The sequence below is a fragment of the Athene cunicularia genome (assembly GCF_003259725.1).
Source record: "Athene cunicularia isolate RWA chromosome 1 unlocalized genomic scaffold, athCun1 chr1_part2, whole genome shotgun sequence".
NCBI lineage: Eukaryota > Metazoa > Chordata > Aves > Strigiformes > Strigidae > Athene > Athene cunicularia.
In genome coordinates, this window is record NW_020799092.1 from 76,732,156 (window position 1) to 76,749,318 (window position 17,163).

At 39.0% G+C, this 17,163-nt stretch overlaps 1 protein-coding gene across 3 annotated transcripts in view; it reads left to right on the forward strand.

The window, feature by feature from the left end:
- USP6NL (USP6 N-terminal like) overlaps nt 1-3,974 on the forward strand; it is a 123,665-nt gene extending 119,691 nt beyond the window's left edge. For all 3 annotated transcript variants that reach the window (XM_026868244.1, XM_026868243.1, XM_026868245.1), the window contains one exon: nt 1,235-3,974. In XM_026868244.1, coding sequence (XP_026724045.1) covers nt 1,235-2,673 — 1,439 coding nt within the window. In that variant the 3' untranslated portion in view covers nt 2,674-3,974. The remainder of the gene's footprint in view (nt 1-1,234) is intronic.
- Nucleotides 3,975-17,163: the final 13,189 nt, after the last annotated feature.

Sequence of the window (17,163 nt, forward strand, 5' to 3'; positions counted from 1 at the left end):
CTTCCCCCCCCCCCACCCCCCGAGAGCAGAGCTTTTGTTTAATAAATAGATACAGAGTGAGTAGGATTTGTTTGGTTATGCTGACTTCAAAAGTTTTTTTATTTTTTGGGAAATACTGAACATCACATAAATTAAATTTAGATTAATATATTTAATGAGAAGTATGTGACCTTTTCTGCTTATAATGGGAAAGTAATGTATTACACAAATAAGTTATGTGCAAGTGGATATGATAAGACTTTGGCTGAGAATATGAAGGGTGTTGACTGCTAAGGAGAAAGACTGCAGTGGAAAATTCAATGTAAACTGTTCTATGAGCAGCATCAAACAATGAAACACTTCTTTATTTTTCTGTAGTGACAGTGTGGATTGTTCTGGGTCCCCACATAACTGATGTTTAGCACTTGTTGTTGCAATGTGTTGAGCTGCAGTCTGGGAGAACTTTCCATTTGTATCCTAGTTCTGTAAATGATGTCCTTGTGTTCAGCAAAACTTGTCCATTGAACACTCAGTACAAATCATGACGTAGCCAGCATTAGTAGTAGCTACTTCCGTTGTTCTATAACTGATTAAAAAAAATTTTTTTAAAAATATGATTCTGCATAGAGCCTTTTAGTTATACTGTAGCCTTTTAATGCTAAAGTTTAAATTTCTAGGCAGAGGCTGAGAGGGAACTAAGGACTTAACTGTGCAGATGCTCACGAGGAGCTCCACCCAAAATAAGAAGTCAGATAAAGTTCAAAGATGTCTGCTAGGAAGCTTGTGCATGTGAGTGAACAGCTAATAGTATAGCTTACCAGAGGTGAACGTTTAAAGATGAATGGAAGACAATAGATTGGGAGGGAGATATTGGGAAGGATTTTTAAAGGGGAGAAAGTAGTTTACTTAATGTGACGGGAAGGTTGTGAGGAGGGTTATATACAGAGTAGGTACTGTAACCAAAATGTCCTCTAGGTAAATGATTTTTTGCAGCAGTGTCATGAATGAGCAAGAGTTTGGCAAGATTGCATGACCTGTAGAAAGGAAGACTAGAGTAACTGGTTGAGATGAGAGTCTAAACAAAATCTTTGTTCCATGTCAGTATAAAGAAAAACCTTTGAGGTGTTTAGCAGAATGGTGGCTCAGAGAGAGGCCCGGGGAATAGAGTTTGTAGCTGGTTTTGTTTTCATGACCAGCAGATCAAAGAAGACTTCTGTACAAAGGTGAATTTATGTTATTACTGTTCTTGTTTTAGGTAAAGAAGATGAATTTCCAAAGAAGCCATTGGGGCAGATTCCATCAGGACCTCAGCCTGCTATACTTAACTCCACTCCAATGCTTAATGGACAGAACAGCACTGGTACACAAACAAGAAGGACAGAGAGGAGGCCGTCCCCAGGAGAAGAACCAGAAAGTTCACCAAATAACAGAAAAAGAATTAATTCACTGGAAAAGAAACCTTCCTTAAAACAGCAGAAAACTCGACCAATAGAGACACAGAGTAGTATGTCTAAGAATGAGGTAGATACTAGAAGAAAGCCTCATCCAACAGAGCAAGACAACTCGAGACAGTATAATAATGCAGCTGCTAATCAAAATTCGAATGCTATTTCAAATACAAGAAGGGAATTTGTACCTAAGTGGAATAAGCCATCTGATATCAAAATGATTGAAAAGACAATGAAACTTACTGCAGAGGTAAAAGGAAGGCCAATAAACCATTCAGTTTTGGGCCCGCCACCAAGTCCTGGAGAAACGCAGCCTTTGAAAGTAAAGCAAAAGATGAGAGTTTTGGATGCTGATGAAGGTAAGAGGGGGTCTAATGCATCTCAGTATGACAATGTTCCAGAAGTTGAGAATGAAAATGAGAGTCTTGTTGAAGAGATGCTTGAGAGAGCTCATCCGCAGAGTCCTAGGCATGTAGCATATTCTAATAGTCCAAGAAAGCAAACTGAAAAAATACCAACTCCATTAAAAATACCCAGTAATTACACCTTCACTTCACAACCCAGATCCCCAAAGTATTCATCACAATCTGAGGGACCACCTCATGGACTGAATGTAAAACAGCCACTGCCATGTTATAGTAATCCACCTACTTACCATGGAAATTCTCCAAAGCATGTTTCCAGTATAGGCAATACAAGTTCTGTACCTCTGCATTATCACGGGAATCGAACCAGCCCTTCTGGTAGGCCATATGGTTCTTTTATGTCAGTGGATTATTCTCCAGATAAACTACAGATGAATTCCTATCCTATCGGTCGCCAAAATCCTCTTTCACCAGCCCCTGGTCAGATAGAAGTAGCCCCTGTTGATGCTTATACCAGCAACTCAAGGTCCCCCACAGGTGTCAAATTCATAATCACTCCAGTGGATTATTTACCAGAAGATAGAAAGTGGCCAGATGCTGCATATATTTACAGACATGAACCCTACAGGCAGCCCTGGAGCCAAGATGTTAACAAAGGCCACATGGATAATTTCCAGAAACACCAGCATTTTCAGTCAACACCTTTTCAAGACCATAGTCTTCCTGCTGTTTCTGTGGATAGTCCAATAAGATACAGGACTTCGCCAACCTTTGAAGATCATGGTTCACCACAATACCAATATTCAAGCCCATCAGCTCAAGCCCAACACTATCGAAATAGAAATGATGGATTGTCTATGCATGAATCCGTGCTTCTCTGAGAATCTAAGTAAAACGGCAAGAACCAAAACCAGTTAAACATTACTATGTTAGTAGTAGTCCACCTCAGTTCTTCTGTGAAATGAGGACAGTTCACATGAGTCTCAAAAGCAACAACACTATTTCAAAGATGTTTCAGACTTTGATTGGAGGCTAGCTGAGTTCTTAGACTTGCATTGAAGCTATTGGAAGTGATCTGATGCACATAGACATAGCAATAAGATCATATACGCAATGTGGTTAGTACTGTCATTGTTCCTTACATTTAAATAACTCGTGTTACAATCTTTCTGCCTAAAACCTGTAACACACTTACCAGTTTTATTTTGACTGACATTGTTAATGCACTGTATAGATGCGTGTATGCGTGCGTGTGAGTGTGCACTTATAATACACAAACGCGTATGGTAAAGAGCTAAAGAGTTTAAATGTAAATTCATTTAACTTTGGGCAAAGCTTGTGAAGAACTTTTTTTTTTTCTTTTTTTTTTTAATTTATTTGAGAAGCCATTCATTTTGAGTGGAATTTTTGTCATTTTTATACAGCTGCCTCAGCATCCCAGTATCTGTTCTGGGCAGGAGAGATGCTTTGGGATTGTTAATTTAATCTTATGTGAGAGTTAATTTCTTCTCCTTTGACTACTGTTGTCACTTTCCTCAGCAAGAAGGAGCAGGCAGGCAAAAACGGAAAGCCAAAAATGTCTCTCTAATCTGGCTAAGAAATGGTGCTTAAAATTCAGGGCAGTGTTTAGTTTTTTAGGTGCATCGAAATGGAGAATTTTTACCTTCTCACCCAAATCTACCTTCAGAATGTCGTCCTATATGCAAAATATTGGAGCACAGTGAGAGTAATGCCAGATACAGAAATGGTGCTGCACCCTTCACTTTTTGCCGTGCTGTGCTGTCAAACTAAATAAACTAGTTGCAGGGCCAAATCTCACCGGTATCAGAGAATGACCAGCTCCTTGACACTCCTGTAAAGTACATGCAAGAGTCTGAGATTTGGTCAAGGCTTGATATTCCCTGAGCTGTGTGAGTATGCAGTGTCCCTTCTCTTAAGTTTTGTCATGTCAATTCCGTTTTGTTTTGCCCTTTTTTACCCCGAAGAGCTGGTAGGTTCATGTCTGTGATTGGACATGTGCTGCTGTGCTGTCAGGCTGCTGAAAGACCATGCGGTGTTTTACACTAATAAAATGACCGTTAATAGGAAGCTTAAACTCCTGGTAATGTAAGTATTTTTAATTGGTCTTTGCAGCCTTTTCTACTTTGTGTTTTCCTTTCCTTGACTGTGAAATGGGGGTGGGAAAAAAAAAAAAAAAAAAAAAAAAAAAAGGGGGGAAAAAAAAAAAAAAAAACAAAAAACACAACCCAAAAAAAAAGCAGGTTAAGTGGCACATGTGGGATGCAGTCCTGCGAGCTGCTGGGTGCCGCGTAGTAAGTGCTGAATGCACCGACCTCTTGTTGAAACCAGTGGGAGTTGAGACGGATGAGGATCTCACCAGAAGAGGTCCTTGGAGTGCTTAACAGAGATTTTTCTAATACTGAAGTACCAAATATTGGTATCAACACCAGTTTTGGATGGTTTGGAAGGTTGTCCTGTATCTTTTGTTTTGTAAGATTTGTTAACTGAAACATAGAATTTTTTTTTTTTTCCCTTTAAAGAATGAGCTTTAGTGCCTATTATTGCTGCAGGTTGGCTCTAAGTTTTAAGGTACAGAAGTAAAACAATTTTTACAAATGGAAGTAACATTTACTTAGTATATTTCAAAACCTTTTTTTCTGTATATAATGTGTCTGATGTAATTTTTAATGAACTGGGCAATTTTATATTTTAAAAATTACAAACTGCAGCAAAGTAACAGTAGCAAAGCACTACAATGAAACTCTAAACTAAAATTGTGAAGAAAATATGACTTGGGCTTACCTTAGTTCTAATTGGTTACAACAGCTTAGAAATGTATGTATATAATATTGTGGTTAAGTGTAATAATCTCAATGTTTAATGGTTCTGTAATTCATAACAAAGCTGTACAATTTATTTGTGCAAGCAACACAAGGCTCCAAAATATGTATCAGCATTAGTAAATACTGTAGATTTTTATATATAAAAATATATACACCCTATTTTCTTATGTCATCTGCAACAGTTTTATAACTGTGTATCCTATTTTGATGTGACTGTATTTTTAACATGTTAAAATAATAATAATTAAGCTTAAGTTGTTTTGTCTTTATTCTTGAGTAGCTCAAAACTAGACTTTTGCTCTTCTCAGAACAAATAACTGCTTTTCATAAGTGAATCCTGGATACATATATATGTTTGATGTATGTCCTATTTAATTTGTACATGTTTATTTTTAGACTAAGCACTATGGATGCTATATAGTGCTTTTGCGTTATTACAGAAGCAGCAAGATTATTTCTTATGGTTTACTACACTACTAAACCTTAACCTATGAGTATAAACTGTGAGCATAACTTTCTGGTTTTGTTCTAATAGTTGTGCCCGTTACCAGTTGCAAAAAGGAGAATGTTGAGCATGAGAGACTTGCAAAGTTGAATTGATCAAAGTGCAAAATAATAGTCTGACTGGCTGCTATGTGTCTCAAGCATGTTTAGAGGATGGTATAGAGGAGGTGGGTGGTGTTTGGTAAAGAAAAAAAAAGCCTTGTATCACTTGTTTGTAGTGCAAAATAGACTTTTATCTTAATTTAACTGGAGAAACCAAACTAAAGGTACTGCCAGATTCAAACCTGTCATTCACACCAGTGACAAAAACCCCTCGATGAAGAGTGAAGTGAGACATGGCTGTGGCAGGGTCTTGCTGGTGGAGGGGATCATCTCACTGTAATGGATTAGATATCCTTGTAAGAGCTTTTCTGTTACTGTTTTCTTTGATCTGAAAACAGCCAAGCAGTAAGTATCAACATAAAATACTTGAGACCTTTTCTTCTTATGGTTTAATAATTTTCCAAAATTTACCTACTTTAAGCTATATGAACTGTAGGTTTCTTGTCCAAGTTAGTTGTCATGGCTCTCCTTGTGGTTGGTGAGCCAAGTTCAAGGTACAGGTTTGGAGAGTGGTTAATGCCACACTCTCTCCCCTAACACAGAAGTACACAAAAGGCTAAGTAAGGATAGATGTCTAACTTGTGTGTGGCAAAAATTAAGTGAAATTAAACTAATGAGAATTTAAGATGAAAAGGAAATCACTTGAGTATATGCTGTGGTCCTCTGTGGTTGCTTTTCCTTTCACTTTGATTCTATGCTAGATTAAATCCAAGGATTTCAGTGTTGGACTGAAGCAGTTCAATCTTCTGCAGTACAGATTGTTGTGGCCATGGAAAAAAAGGCAGAAAAGATCATCATATTGCTGGTAACTCCTAACCTTTTTGATGAGTGGGATGTGATTACATGATCAAGTTGCTTATCTCTATAATCAAGCCATGTTGTGCACTACAAGCAAAGGCAGAAGCCAACCCTGTCTGACCCAGGGGGAGATACTTTTCTGACATCAGGTTTGGTGATGAATTTAAAGCTATGCATCCATTCACTTGGGCATCTGAGGAGGAGAATCTGACCTCGGGAAAATGATCTTACCCTTTTCCTCTCCCCAGATCCGTCTGTGGCCAGACTCTAATGCTTCAGGGAAGGACACAGAGGAAAGAGAAAACCCATTTAGCCAGAAGTCTATTAGGAGAGTATTCCCTCCTAATCCCTGCTGATGACTACCTGAAGCCTTAAAGCATGATATTGTTTGCAATTTTTTTGAGAATGATCAGACCAGTGTGAGCAATCTGTTTTCTCCCAGGGCCAAGAAGGAAGTTCCTTCACACATGTAAGTGTCAGTTACCTCCATAATATCTGACAGCAGGATTAATCCCTTATTGTAAAAGTAACTGCTATATCCTCACTAACAGTAAGTTTCAAGATGAATAGTAAGGGATTTTTAGATTTCTTAGAGGTTGCAGAAGTATCTTATTGTTAGTCAAAGATACACCTTTGTAATAAACCACTCAATAGTTCCAGAATTAGATGCCAAGAGTAAACAACACTGAAATGTCAAAAGACAGAACAGCCTTCCAGTGTGGGGAAGCAAATCCAAAGCTTCCCCGAGGTACATACACATTTTCCAGGGAGATTTATCTCAAGAATCCTATCCTGAATTTCACATCATCCTCAACATGACTTTGAAATGGACTTGCAAATTACAGACTTTTTTTTTTTTAATCCCCCCCTTGGGTGGCATTACACTGCGTGCACAAAGAGGAATACTGTTTAAAATATGCCATCAAACGCCCACCGTTTCGTTTCCAGCGGAGTACATTCTGCATTCAATACTTCAGTGAGAGGAAAATATAATCTTTTTCTTTAAGTCTCCTTTAAGTACTGCATTTTTGCAAAGCTCTGTAAACGTAGCATAGTTACAGTTTAACAGTATCGTTTAGGCACCTCTTTAGATGGCGTGAAGCTACTTCATAGTTTACTGCAGGGTTTTTTTTTTTTTTATTCTGGGGAATATTAAAACAATCTAAATGCTTTTAATGGCAGAGTTGACATGAGATGACGACTAGGCCAGCAGATGAAATCGGAAATGTAATTGCAGTCGTTTAAGGATAACCTTTAAGTGGTTGCTGAATCTGGAGAGCTGGGGAAAGACATCATTTTCTGGCTTCTTTGTGCCAAGAGGACTTCTTACCACAACGGGGAATGCGTAGGTCCCTCTCCTAAGTGGTTTGATTCTCTCCACTAACACCAGCTGCCTTTTGTTTTGTTTATGGAGTTCGTATGTTAGTGGAAAAATCAGTGGTACTTTTGGAAGATCCAAAACCACGTGTACTGAATAATTTGAAAATGAACATATCTTGTTCTGACTTTCCTTTTGTTTAGTACATTTATTGTACTGATGATTTCATTGTCAGCCTTGTCAAGGTGAGCTGTGCTTGATTCTTCTGTCTCCCTACTTTGATAATGTGCCAGCTCGTTTTTCAGAGGTTTTTTGTGATGCCTTTTTGCTGGTGTTTCTGCTCTTCATTGGGAAGATGATAAAGCAGTTAATAACAGAGGTTACTGTTTGCCTCTTCTGCTTTTCCTCTCTCTGGACAATGTGCAAATTAAAGAAATCATTTATATTCTCAATATTATAGTTGGTCAGAAATTCTCTGGAAAGGTTTTTTTTTATCTGACAGAAAGCAATTTAATTTAGCAGTCGGTGAAGGACACTGTAGTGTGGAGGCACTTGTAAAGTCTCTGCAATCCAAAGTCATAGGTTGTTTCTGCTCGGTCTTGAGCAACAAAAGCTGTATTACACGCAGGGCCAATCAAGCATTTTTTGCAAAATGCTGCATCGTGCCACAGAAACATGGCAGCTCAGGCTGGCAGTAGTTCAGATGTAGCTACAACATGCTTGATTTGCTTAGGTAAATACCTCCTTGTTTCCTGATAATATGCTGCTTTTGTCAGATTTTATGCTCAAAATGAGATGAAGCAGAGAATTGAAGCCTGTGCTTTGAACTAGGATGCCTGTGCTCCTCCTTACTTAGGAGACCTAGAGCTTGTTTCTGGTTCAAACCATCTACTTTGAGTGTTGCATTTGCAAGTTCAGCAGTATCTTCTAGAATCGTTTGCAGTATTGTCTCTTAGGAAAAAAACAGATCTCTCTTGGTTTTTATAACAAAGAACTCCGAAAGATTATTTTGTCTGATCTGCACCTTCTTTTTAAGCTTCCCTGTTCCCAGACTTTTTTCCCAAAGATAACGCAGTTGACAGGCTGGGCTGTGTGTCACTGAGAGTAACACCAAAGGCAGTAAGTGATCTCCATCAGGTAGGTTGGATGGTGTTCTCAGGCAAGTTGGCACCCAGCTATCAAAACTTAGTTTTTGCAATATGAGTAAGTGGAAGAGCTTTACTGACTGAAGACTCTACTTGTATCCAGCAGTAATGTGTGCTTTTATACTAAAACTCACAGGGCTTAAAAGCAAAAGGGATGGGTTTTCAAAGGTGATGATGCTTAACTTAAGCCTTAGTGTTTGGGAATGGAGTTGGAGTTCAGTACAAAGCCTGTTTCTCGCAACTCCTGAACTTTCTTTTCTGAAAGTCAAGCAGTGCTCTGAAATGCAACATGGATCACCCATACTCTCCGAAGAGGTGAAGTTGGGTCCATTCTGCAAGTCAACAGGTTTCAAATTACTGGACACATGCTCCACAAAATAAAGGTAACCTAGAACAACCTGGGTATCACTGTAGGGTTTTTTTAAGTGGTTTTAAAACAGTCCTCTTGGCCTCAGTCTTCCTTAGAAGCAATTCACCAATCAACCTTTCACTCTGAAGAAAATGACTGTGCTAGATCTTTATTTGATGTTAACTAATGCTCTGGACATCAGACATCCTTCATTTGTGTCTGTAATTCCTGATAAGTTTCACAGCTCTGTCACCTTCAGTTCCCCAAGTTTTACTGTGTTAGATTGTTTCCCTTGTAGTTTTTTCAGTTCCAGTAGGGTTGTCCCCCTGTTTGCTACTCCAGGGAATGAGTTTCCTTTCCAGTTCTTATGTCACCTTGTCGTGGGCTACCTCCTCTGTATCAATTCATTGCATTCTCCAATCCATGTCAAAGTCTGTCTTCAAGTTGCAGTGCTCTCACTTTGCTTTGGAGAAATCACTGAAAAAGGGTAAAGTACATGTTTTGGAGACATGTAAAAATGGAAACAGAAAATGGCACAAATGAGTGTAAAAGCCGATCATAAACACTTTAGAAAGTGATCTGGTGTTTGCTGTGCTTTATAGTATGCAGCACCTGTATCATGAAAGGTGATACTTATATTATATGTTATCTAGTTCATTAGAAGGGCTGAGATGGTAAGGGGCTTGCTGAGATTTTCCCCTTGGTGATACCTCGCCTGAGTGGGTGGCTGTGTCCATGATTTGAGATCTTTATGCTGGTCAGCATGAAGGAGCAAGCCAGCCCTTATCGGGTGGCTCAGCACAGTGCTTTTTGTAAATACTTAATCACATGTAGTGAGTAAAGAAAGGACAGTCTCTCCTAGCCATAGAATTAGTACACTCACAGCTGTAGAGAGTCGTTTGTAGCTGCTGGAGTTCATCCACTGTGCAGACCTACACCTCAGTCTTTTTGATGCTATAAATTGTAATTTTGCTATGTAATGTGTAAAAATGTAGCATTAACCTCAGGTGTTCTTTGCCGTGCAGTTATGCAGGTAGGTTGGCAGCATATGTCCTGCCTGGGGCACTTGTTTTACTGATACGCTCAATTTCTGTTGAGCATGCCTAGTCTCACAGTGAAAGAAATAAACCCCTTGTTTCCCCTAAGTATTCGTGGCTCCTCCTGGGTGCTGGTTTTGGGGGGTTTTAATTTTTTTTTTTTTTAATTTGTTTATTTGTTTTGTGATAAAGCTTAAGGACTTTTACAATGTCATCTTCTCCCAGTCCTCACTGCTCTGTCCAAATTGTGCCAAACACTAATGGAGAGGGGAAGATCATCATTTCTCCTTGGCTTAAACATCTGCAGACTTGACCTGCTGGAAGTTGTGCAGCTCTATCTGCTCCCCACAGAGAAGAGTTCTGGTGGCAAATCTTCAGGCAAGGAAGAAAATAGTTTTGCTCTTTAAATGCCATTACAAAAAAGCATGATTTCAGTGAATGGGTGGGGTGTCACGCTGTGCACACATTTATCATTGTAAATGTTATGTCTGAAAGGCTTTGAAATGCTTTCAGAACTTGCGATTTTGGGCACATAGGCAGATCACTCTTATTATAACTCTCTTGTTATACTCAATAGGGTTGTTCAGGTGGTGTTTTTCCCTGTTGATTTAAGTGGTTTCTTACAGAGGCCTTCAAGTTCCAGAATAACATTTTGTGCAACCCTGATAATTACTTTATTATTAACTCTAAGGATAGACTCCCTTGTCTACCTCCCCTTTTAGAAGTGAATCATGTTCTGATATTTAGAATGACCCTAAGCTGAGATCTCAACTTTCCTTTCCAGCTGGACTTGTAGGAGGGAAGCCAAACTTCCATGATTTCTGATTAACATCAGATTGGATTGATAAAGGAAAATTACTTAACTACAGATCCCAAGATGGAGAGTTAGCTATACCTTTGAAAAGACTTGTCAGCTACTGACAAGGTAGTTGAACTGGACTTGCTTATTTTTTAAGTTACCTTTGGTATATCATTCTCTGAGTACCATATGCAGAAGGATTCATCCTTGTGTGCACTGTTTGCGGGAGGGGGTTCAGGAAAATCTTTGTTGACAAGTTGTCCACCTCAGCAGATGTCTCCAGAGGCAAACCAAAGACTTGTGTTTCCATCTGTGAGCCTAAGCCACAAGCTGTGGCGATGATTGGGGGTCTATAAGTAACTTTAAAGTGTTTTATATTCAGAATAAGGAAGGTGAACTGCCTGAACTCCTGTCTTGCATTTTTTTTTTCTCTTTAGGCGATACAGTAGCAGTCAATTGCTGTGGGGTTGAAATTGTTTCCAGCCATAAAGCAAACACTCAGCATTTATGCAGTACTGAAAGAGCACTCTCCATGACGGTACTCCTATGAGGGAGTTGGGTCTAATTATTTTAAATGACAGAAGCAGGTCAAAGAGCTTGTGTCCAACTTTTCAAGTGACTTAGCGCCCGCTATTCTTCATAGAATTTGAGGAGCCACAGTCCAAATTGTTTACAAAGGCAAGGAAGAAATCCTATCTTCATATCCTTGGCATTTAACAGATGCTCAGTTTTACTGTTAGCCCATAGCTGAGCCACTTTAGAAAACCTTCCCAGCCTGCATCTTCTGTCTGACACTTCTTTTACAGCGTTTATAAGAAAAAACTTGCAGCCCTTTTATTTTTAACTCCATGTGTTAATGATGGGAGCTCTTATGGAGAAATTCCCTCTTTGCTTTTTTGCCTTTGCTGAGAAAAAATAATAAATGCTTGTCATCCTAACAAGATGTAAGGCGTCTCCCATGCTTTGCAACATTTAATTCCTAAGGTAGCTTTGTAACTGCACTTTGTTTTCCTGAACAGAATTTCTGAAATATTTTTTTAGCCAATCATTTTGTGGTAAGTCTGCTCTGACCTTTCGGACTTATTTTTGGCTTTAGGCATTGTTTGTCAGTCACTAGCTGCTTTGTTTTTCTACCTACTAGGAAGGGAATTAGACCTAGAGGATGCTTTTAGTGCTTTGAGGTGGGTATAACTGAACTGCTCACTACAGCAAGCTTACAAAAGAAAAAGAGAATGGCTTTTTGAATTCAAAAAGCTTTATTAGAATGTCAGCTCGAATACTTAATTATCTTAATTAGAATTCAAAGCGATGAACAGCATTCTTAAATATTTAAGAACTCTCTGCCCTTGCCCATTAAGTCTCTTCCTGTGCAGGTCTTTCCCTCCAGGACCTAAGTCAACCCAGATGTGTTTTTCTGGGTTATTGCAAGCTCTGAGCAGCCTCTTCTCATCCACAGAGAGATGTTGCCATGGGATATCTGCTCCCTGCCCCTCTCAGCAGATTTTCAGTCTCTCTGTGGCCTTGCCTAGACTTTCCTTGCCAAGTTTTCACTCTCAGCCCCTTCTGCTGTCAGCCCACCTTCCACTTGTGAAGGTCTCTTCTGTGTAAGCTCAGTCACAGGCAGCCGTGGTCCTCTGTTGCACTGTGCCCTGCCCACCCTGATCACCCTCTTCTTAACCATGCCAGCTGAGAAACCACCAGTCACAGATGCACAGCCACAGTTGGTACAGATTTAGACGGCTCTTCTTGCTTGATACCTGCCCAAGCTTTCCTGCTTCTTAGCTTATACTTGCTTGAGGCTGGAGAGGCCTTTCTGTCCTGGAGAGGAAGGCTTCCATGGCACAAGTTCAGTCCTCCAGACTAAATACAGAGTGCACAAGCCCACTGAGCTCAGCAGAACTGGAATATTTATGTGTGAAAATCTTTCATAAGCGAAGTGAAAAAACCTTAAGTCTTTGCATGTTTGCTACTTGACATTAAAAACTTTGGGGAGGTCTTCATACCTGTTAGTAATGCATTTCATGCAGGGTTGGCACCGTACAAACAACTCTTCCCATGTCTGATTTCCAATTTTCCTTTAAATCACTTTTCTTTAATTTCGTTCAGAGTTGTTTTTGCGGAGTCAAATGTGGGATGATGCTTTTATGTCTGTTCAGAAGTACTGAACTAAGTGTAGCTTATCTCTGAGTTTCTGTGCATGATACCAAATATTTTTGTCTCTTCAAGTTAGATGAACCTGTCACTCTGCAACACATTTATTATTTCAACCTGAAAAACTTTTTTTTTTTTTTATTTTTATGGAAGTTTTTTCTGTAAAGACGTTTAAAAGCATGTATTTGAAATGAGATTTTTATTGTAACTGTTCCAAGAGCCTCAAAAACCTCACAGCCTTGACATCTGAAGTCTTCCAGAAGAAGCTAAGTGGGCTCTGTGTTTGAAGTGGCAGTACAATGCAAAGATGTAGCAGAAGGGAAATGAATTGTGTTAATTCTAACAAACTTCAAGAAACTTACTATATCTCTGAACGTTCTTTACAGCTTTGGTTCAGAGGTCTCACATATAAAGGAGCATTGAAATCAAGGACGAAGATGCCAACAAAGGCTTGTGGAAGATGGAGGACCCAGACCTCCTGTGAAAGTGAGACTTCTTCACTCAGGCTTCTCTCAGAGAAATAACAATAATAATAAAAAAAGCACTTAGCAACATCTCTGAACACAAAGGCTGAACAAGTCTCTGACCTCTGAGAATGTAAGGATTTTTTCACTGATAATTAAACACAGTCATGGACAGTTGTCACACGAGGTACAATCTGTGTGTGACTTTGGTCGCCTGGTAAGGTCACCACTTGCCACTAGACAGGCAGGGTCTGGCTGTGTGTACCTGTTATACATGCACACATAGAAATTATTCATCTGCCTTGCCTGTGAGGTTTTTTTCTCAGCAATATTTGATGTGGTTTTTATGGGTAACAAAAACTTTCCAGTATATATCTATTATTTGGCTGTAAAAATGGGAACAAATCAAGGGAACTTAGACACTTCCCAGTTCTCTTCTTCTAGTTGACTCATTTTAAAACTTACAGCTGAAGCACTTAAATATTGTCTAATTTCCAGAGTAGAGAGAGGATTTACAAATGCACTAACTTCCAAAGAGCTGCTCCCCTGTGCAGGTAAGTATATGGTGGCTTATTCCTTCTTTAAAACAGAAGAATAGAAAAGTGATCCTTTTTCACTGGGGAGTTAATGAGTTTATTGTTCTTAGTTCTGTGGTTTGCAAAACTGAGGATGTGCATGTGCTTTTCATACTGGTGTGTAAATGTTTTAGAAGACAGAAAATTGTTAATATGCCTCAGGAGTGCCCATGCAAAGGAACTGGGGAGCAGCTCTGTGGAGAGTGCCAGGCTGCTTTTGATGTAGACAAACCCTTACTTGACCTTGGACTTTTGCTGTCCTATATCTGCAAACTACTTTGTTTGGAAATGTAATTACTGTTTGTAAGACCGGTGAGTTTGTGCTACGTATCACAGGTCTTTATTTATTTATTTATTTATTTATTAATCCCAAACTCAAATCCTTTGTCTCAATAAATGTGTTAATATGAAGTACTTTTGAAAATAAACTCTTGTTCCCCAAGCAAAGACCAGTTGAACTGAGACCCCTATAACAGAAGAGAATTCATAATGCTTTGGCTTCTGATTCTTTGTTGATAAAATCCCAAAGTCACCCTTCCTGGTTCCCAGAAGGATTTCCTTGTGTTTGGTTATGTTTGAATTGATTTGATTGCATTGCGATCTTTAAAAAAACCCCAACCTACAATAAACCAACAACCCCAAACCCAGTTTATTTTTGTAAAACTACGTTCTGATCATTTGTTACCATCCCATCTATTTGTGATCTACAGAGATTTTTATATGAACATCTAGGACATTGATAAAATATTAAATAATATTGAGCCAAGAGTTAGTCCCTGGGAGAATCTGCTGGAAAAAGCCCCACTGATTCATATCTCCCACTAATGCAATTACATAAAGTTGTCTTTTGATATCAGTGTTTACAATTTTAACATTAACATGTAACAATAAAGCTGTACCTGTCACTTGAGATTTCTTCGTTTCAAGTTGCCTCCTTTATTATGCTTAATTCTTGAAGTTTATATAAAATTTTCATTGAATTCTGTAGTCTCCATTATTGCTTGTCTGTATTTTCAACCTGATTGGAACTCTTTGCCATTTCCTGCTCTGCTTTTTATAATTTTTCTTTATTGAAGTATTTGTTCCTTTTAACTAGATGGATTTTTTTTTTTTTTCAGAGCCTAACTTTTTCTGTGTCTGCTGAGTGTTTGTTTTTTTTTTTTTTTGCTGTCAGGTGGAAGACCTTGAACAATTTACTGTTTGTGTATCTCCCACCCCAAATGTTCCCAGTTAGGTATGCCAACAGTTCTCTTATGCTTTGAAAAAATTTGCACTTTAAAAATTCCCAGTAAGCCTGTATTGACTGCATGTCTGGCTACACAGAGTGAATTGCACCAATTCATAATTCCCAGCACCACGGCCAATGCTAATTTCTTGATAAATGATTTAGTTGTGGGAATTTAATCTAATCAAACTGTCTCTTGATTTCACATGCCATGAAACTTTTTTTTTTTTCCCTCCCAGAAACTCTAAATAATTTTCTTAGGTAGCCACAGGCTATGTCCAGCAATGCTTGCTCATGATAGATTAGCTTTCCTTTCTCTACATTATAGACCAATTTAAAAAAAAATAATTCACGTTGTATCGTGACATTTGGTTGTGTTTTACAGATGCCAGCCTTTTACTGCTTATAACACTGAGCGTTCAAACACCTACGAGCCTGAGTCTAGCCATAGGGTGAAGACTTGCCCATGAGAAACTGAACTAAAATTTGGTAATGATTTTGAGAGACAAACAGTATTAAAAAAATGTCCTTCCTACCCAGGATTGTGAACATGGGTACAGGATGAGTTCTGGCTGGTAAAGCAGCACTAGGAAGCCTCATATAGGAGATTTAAAAAAAAATAAAATTAAAAAATCTATTTCTTTACCTATTACAGGTGTAAATATTTTTAAAACAGTAGGTGGATGGATAGGTCAGCTAGCATTTATTTGAAATGTTTTGCATAATAATTGCTGGGCTTATTTACATCCTCCTCCAGAGCTGTGAAACCGCTCGCGGACAATGGTGTTCGAAGCACCCGCTCATGAAAGCACTGTGTGTTCCTGTACTAGGGGTGATGGCATGTGTGAGGGCCTTTAACCCTAATCAGTGTTTCAGTGCGACCTACAGCCACTGGTGCACTGTCCAGCTGTGTCTAGACCCTCCAGAGCATTCATTCCTCTGGGTGAGCATGGCTGAAAGCACTCGCCGCTTTTCGCTGCTGCGGTGTCCCCTGTGCAGTTCCAGTCCTGTGCTTAGGTGTAGGTGCTTGTTCTTTCTTCTTCATCTGTTTCTGGGAACAGTCCCCTCAGTGTTTCCGCTGAGTGGGTTCTGAGTGTTTGACCTTTCCGCGTTGTCACAAAAACACACCCTGCATTACATTTTGGGGTTTTCCCTTTCTCTAAAAGCCTTTCTGTAAAAGGTTTCATTGTATTTGCTAACCAGGGCTGTCTCAGCTTGCCATTTTAATGCATAGACAAGAGTTAACAATATTTATACTGAGAAGCTTTTCCTATCCTCATATTGCCAAAGGATTTATTATCTCTTACAGTCACTAGTTCATAGGCTTGTATTATGAATGTGTGTTGTTTAGCATTTGTCACCAAGGAAAGACTAATTCCAGACGTGGCACTGTAGATTTGCTATGTTGTGCAAAGCGTAAGTTATTTTTCATAATTATTAATATTGCTTTGTGACAACCCAGAGGTGAGTTTTATCTGTTCATCTCCAAATGACCCTGTGAAGATGAGCAAGATTTGTAATGACTCTGGTCAGTAGCTGCTTAACAGCTTTAAGCCATTTCAGAGCCTGGCCAAGGGATTTATGTTTCCATAAACAGATTCCACCTTCAGAAAGTATCTGAGCATGAGGGGTCTGAAAGAACTGGATGTTCCCACCGGTGTGTCCAGGGTTTCCAGCCCTGTTGCCAGCACAGGAATCGGTACAACCTGGCTGAGAACAGGGAAAAGACCCCGGGTGGTGACATATAAAAAGGACACAAAGCATTCCCTTTCTTTCAGATCATCTCTCTCTCCTGCTAGCATTGGGTGATACATTATAAATGATTTGTGGTTTTTAAAAACAACAGTTTTTGGTAAGAAGTTTTCCTGAAATGATTTTGTTGGATGTATTTGGCTGGATGAATTGGAAAAAAAAATAAATTCTATGGCCACAGGAGCAAACACTAATCTATCTATCTATCTATCTATCTATCTATCTATCTATCTATCTATCTATAGATATATATATATATATATATATATATATCTCTGTGTGTGTGTGTGTGTGTGTGTGTGTGTGTGT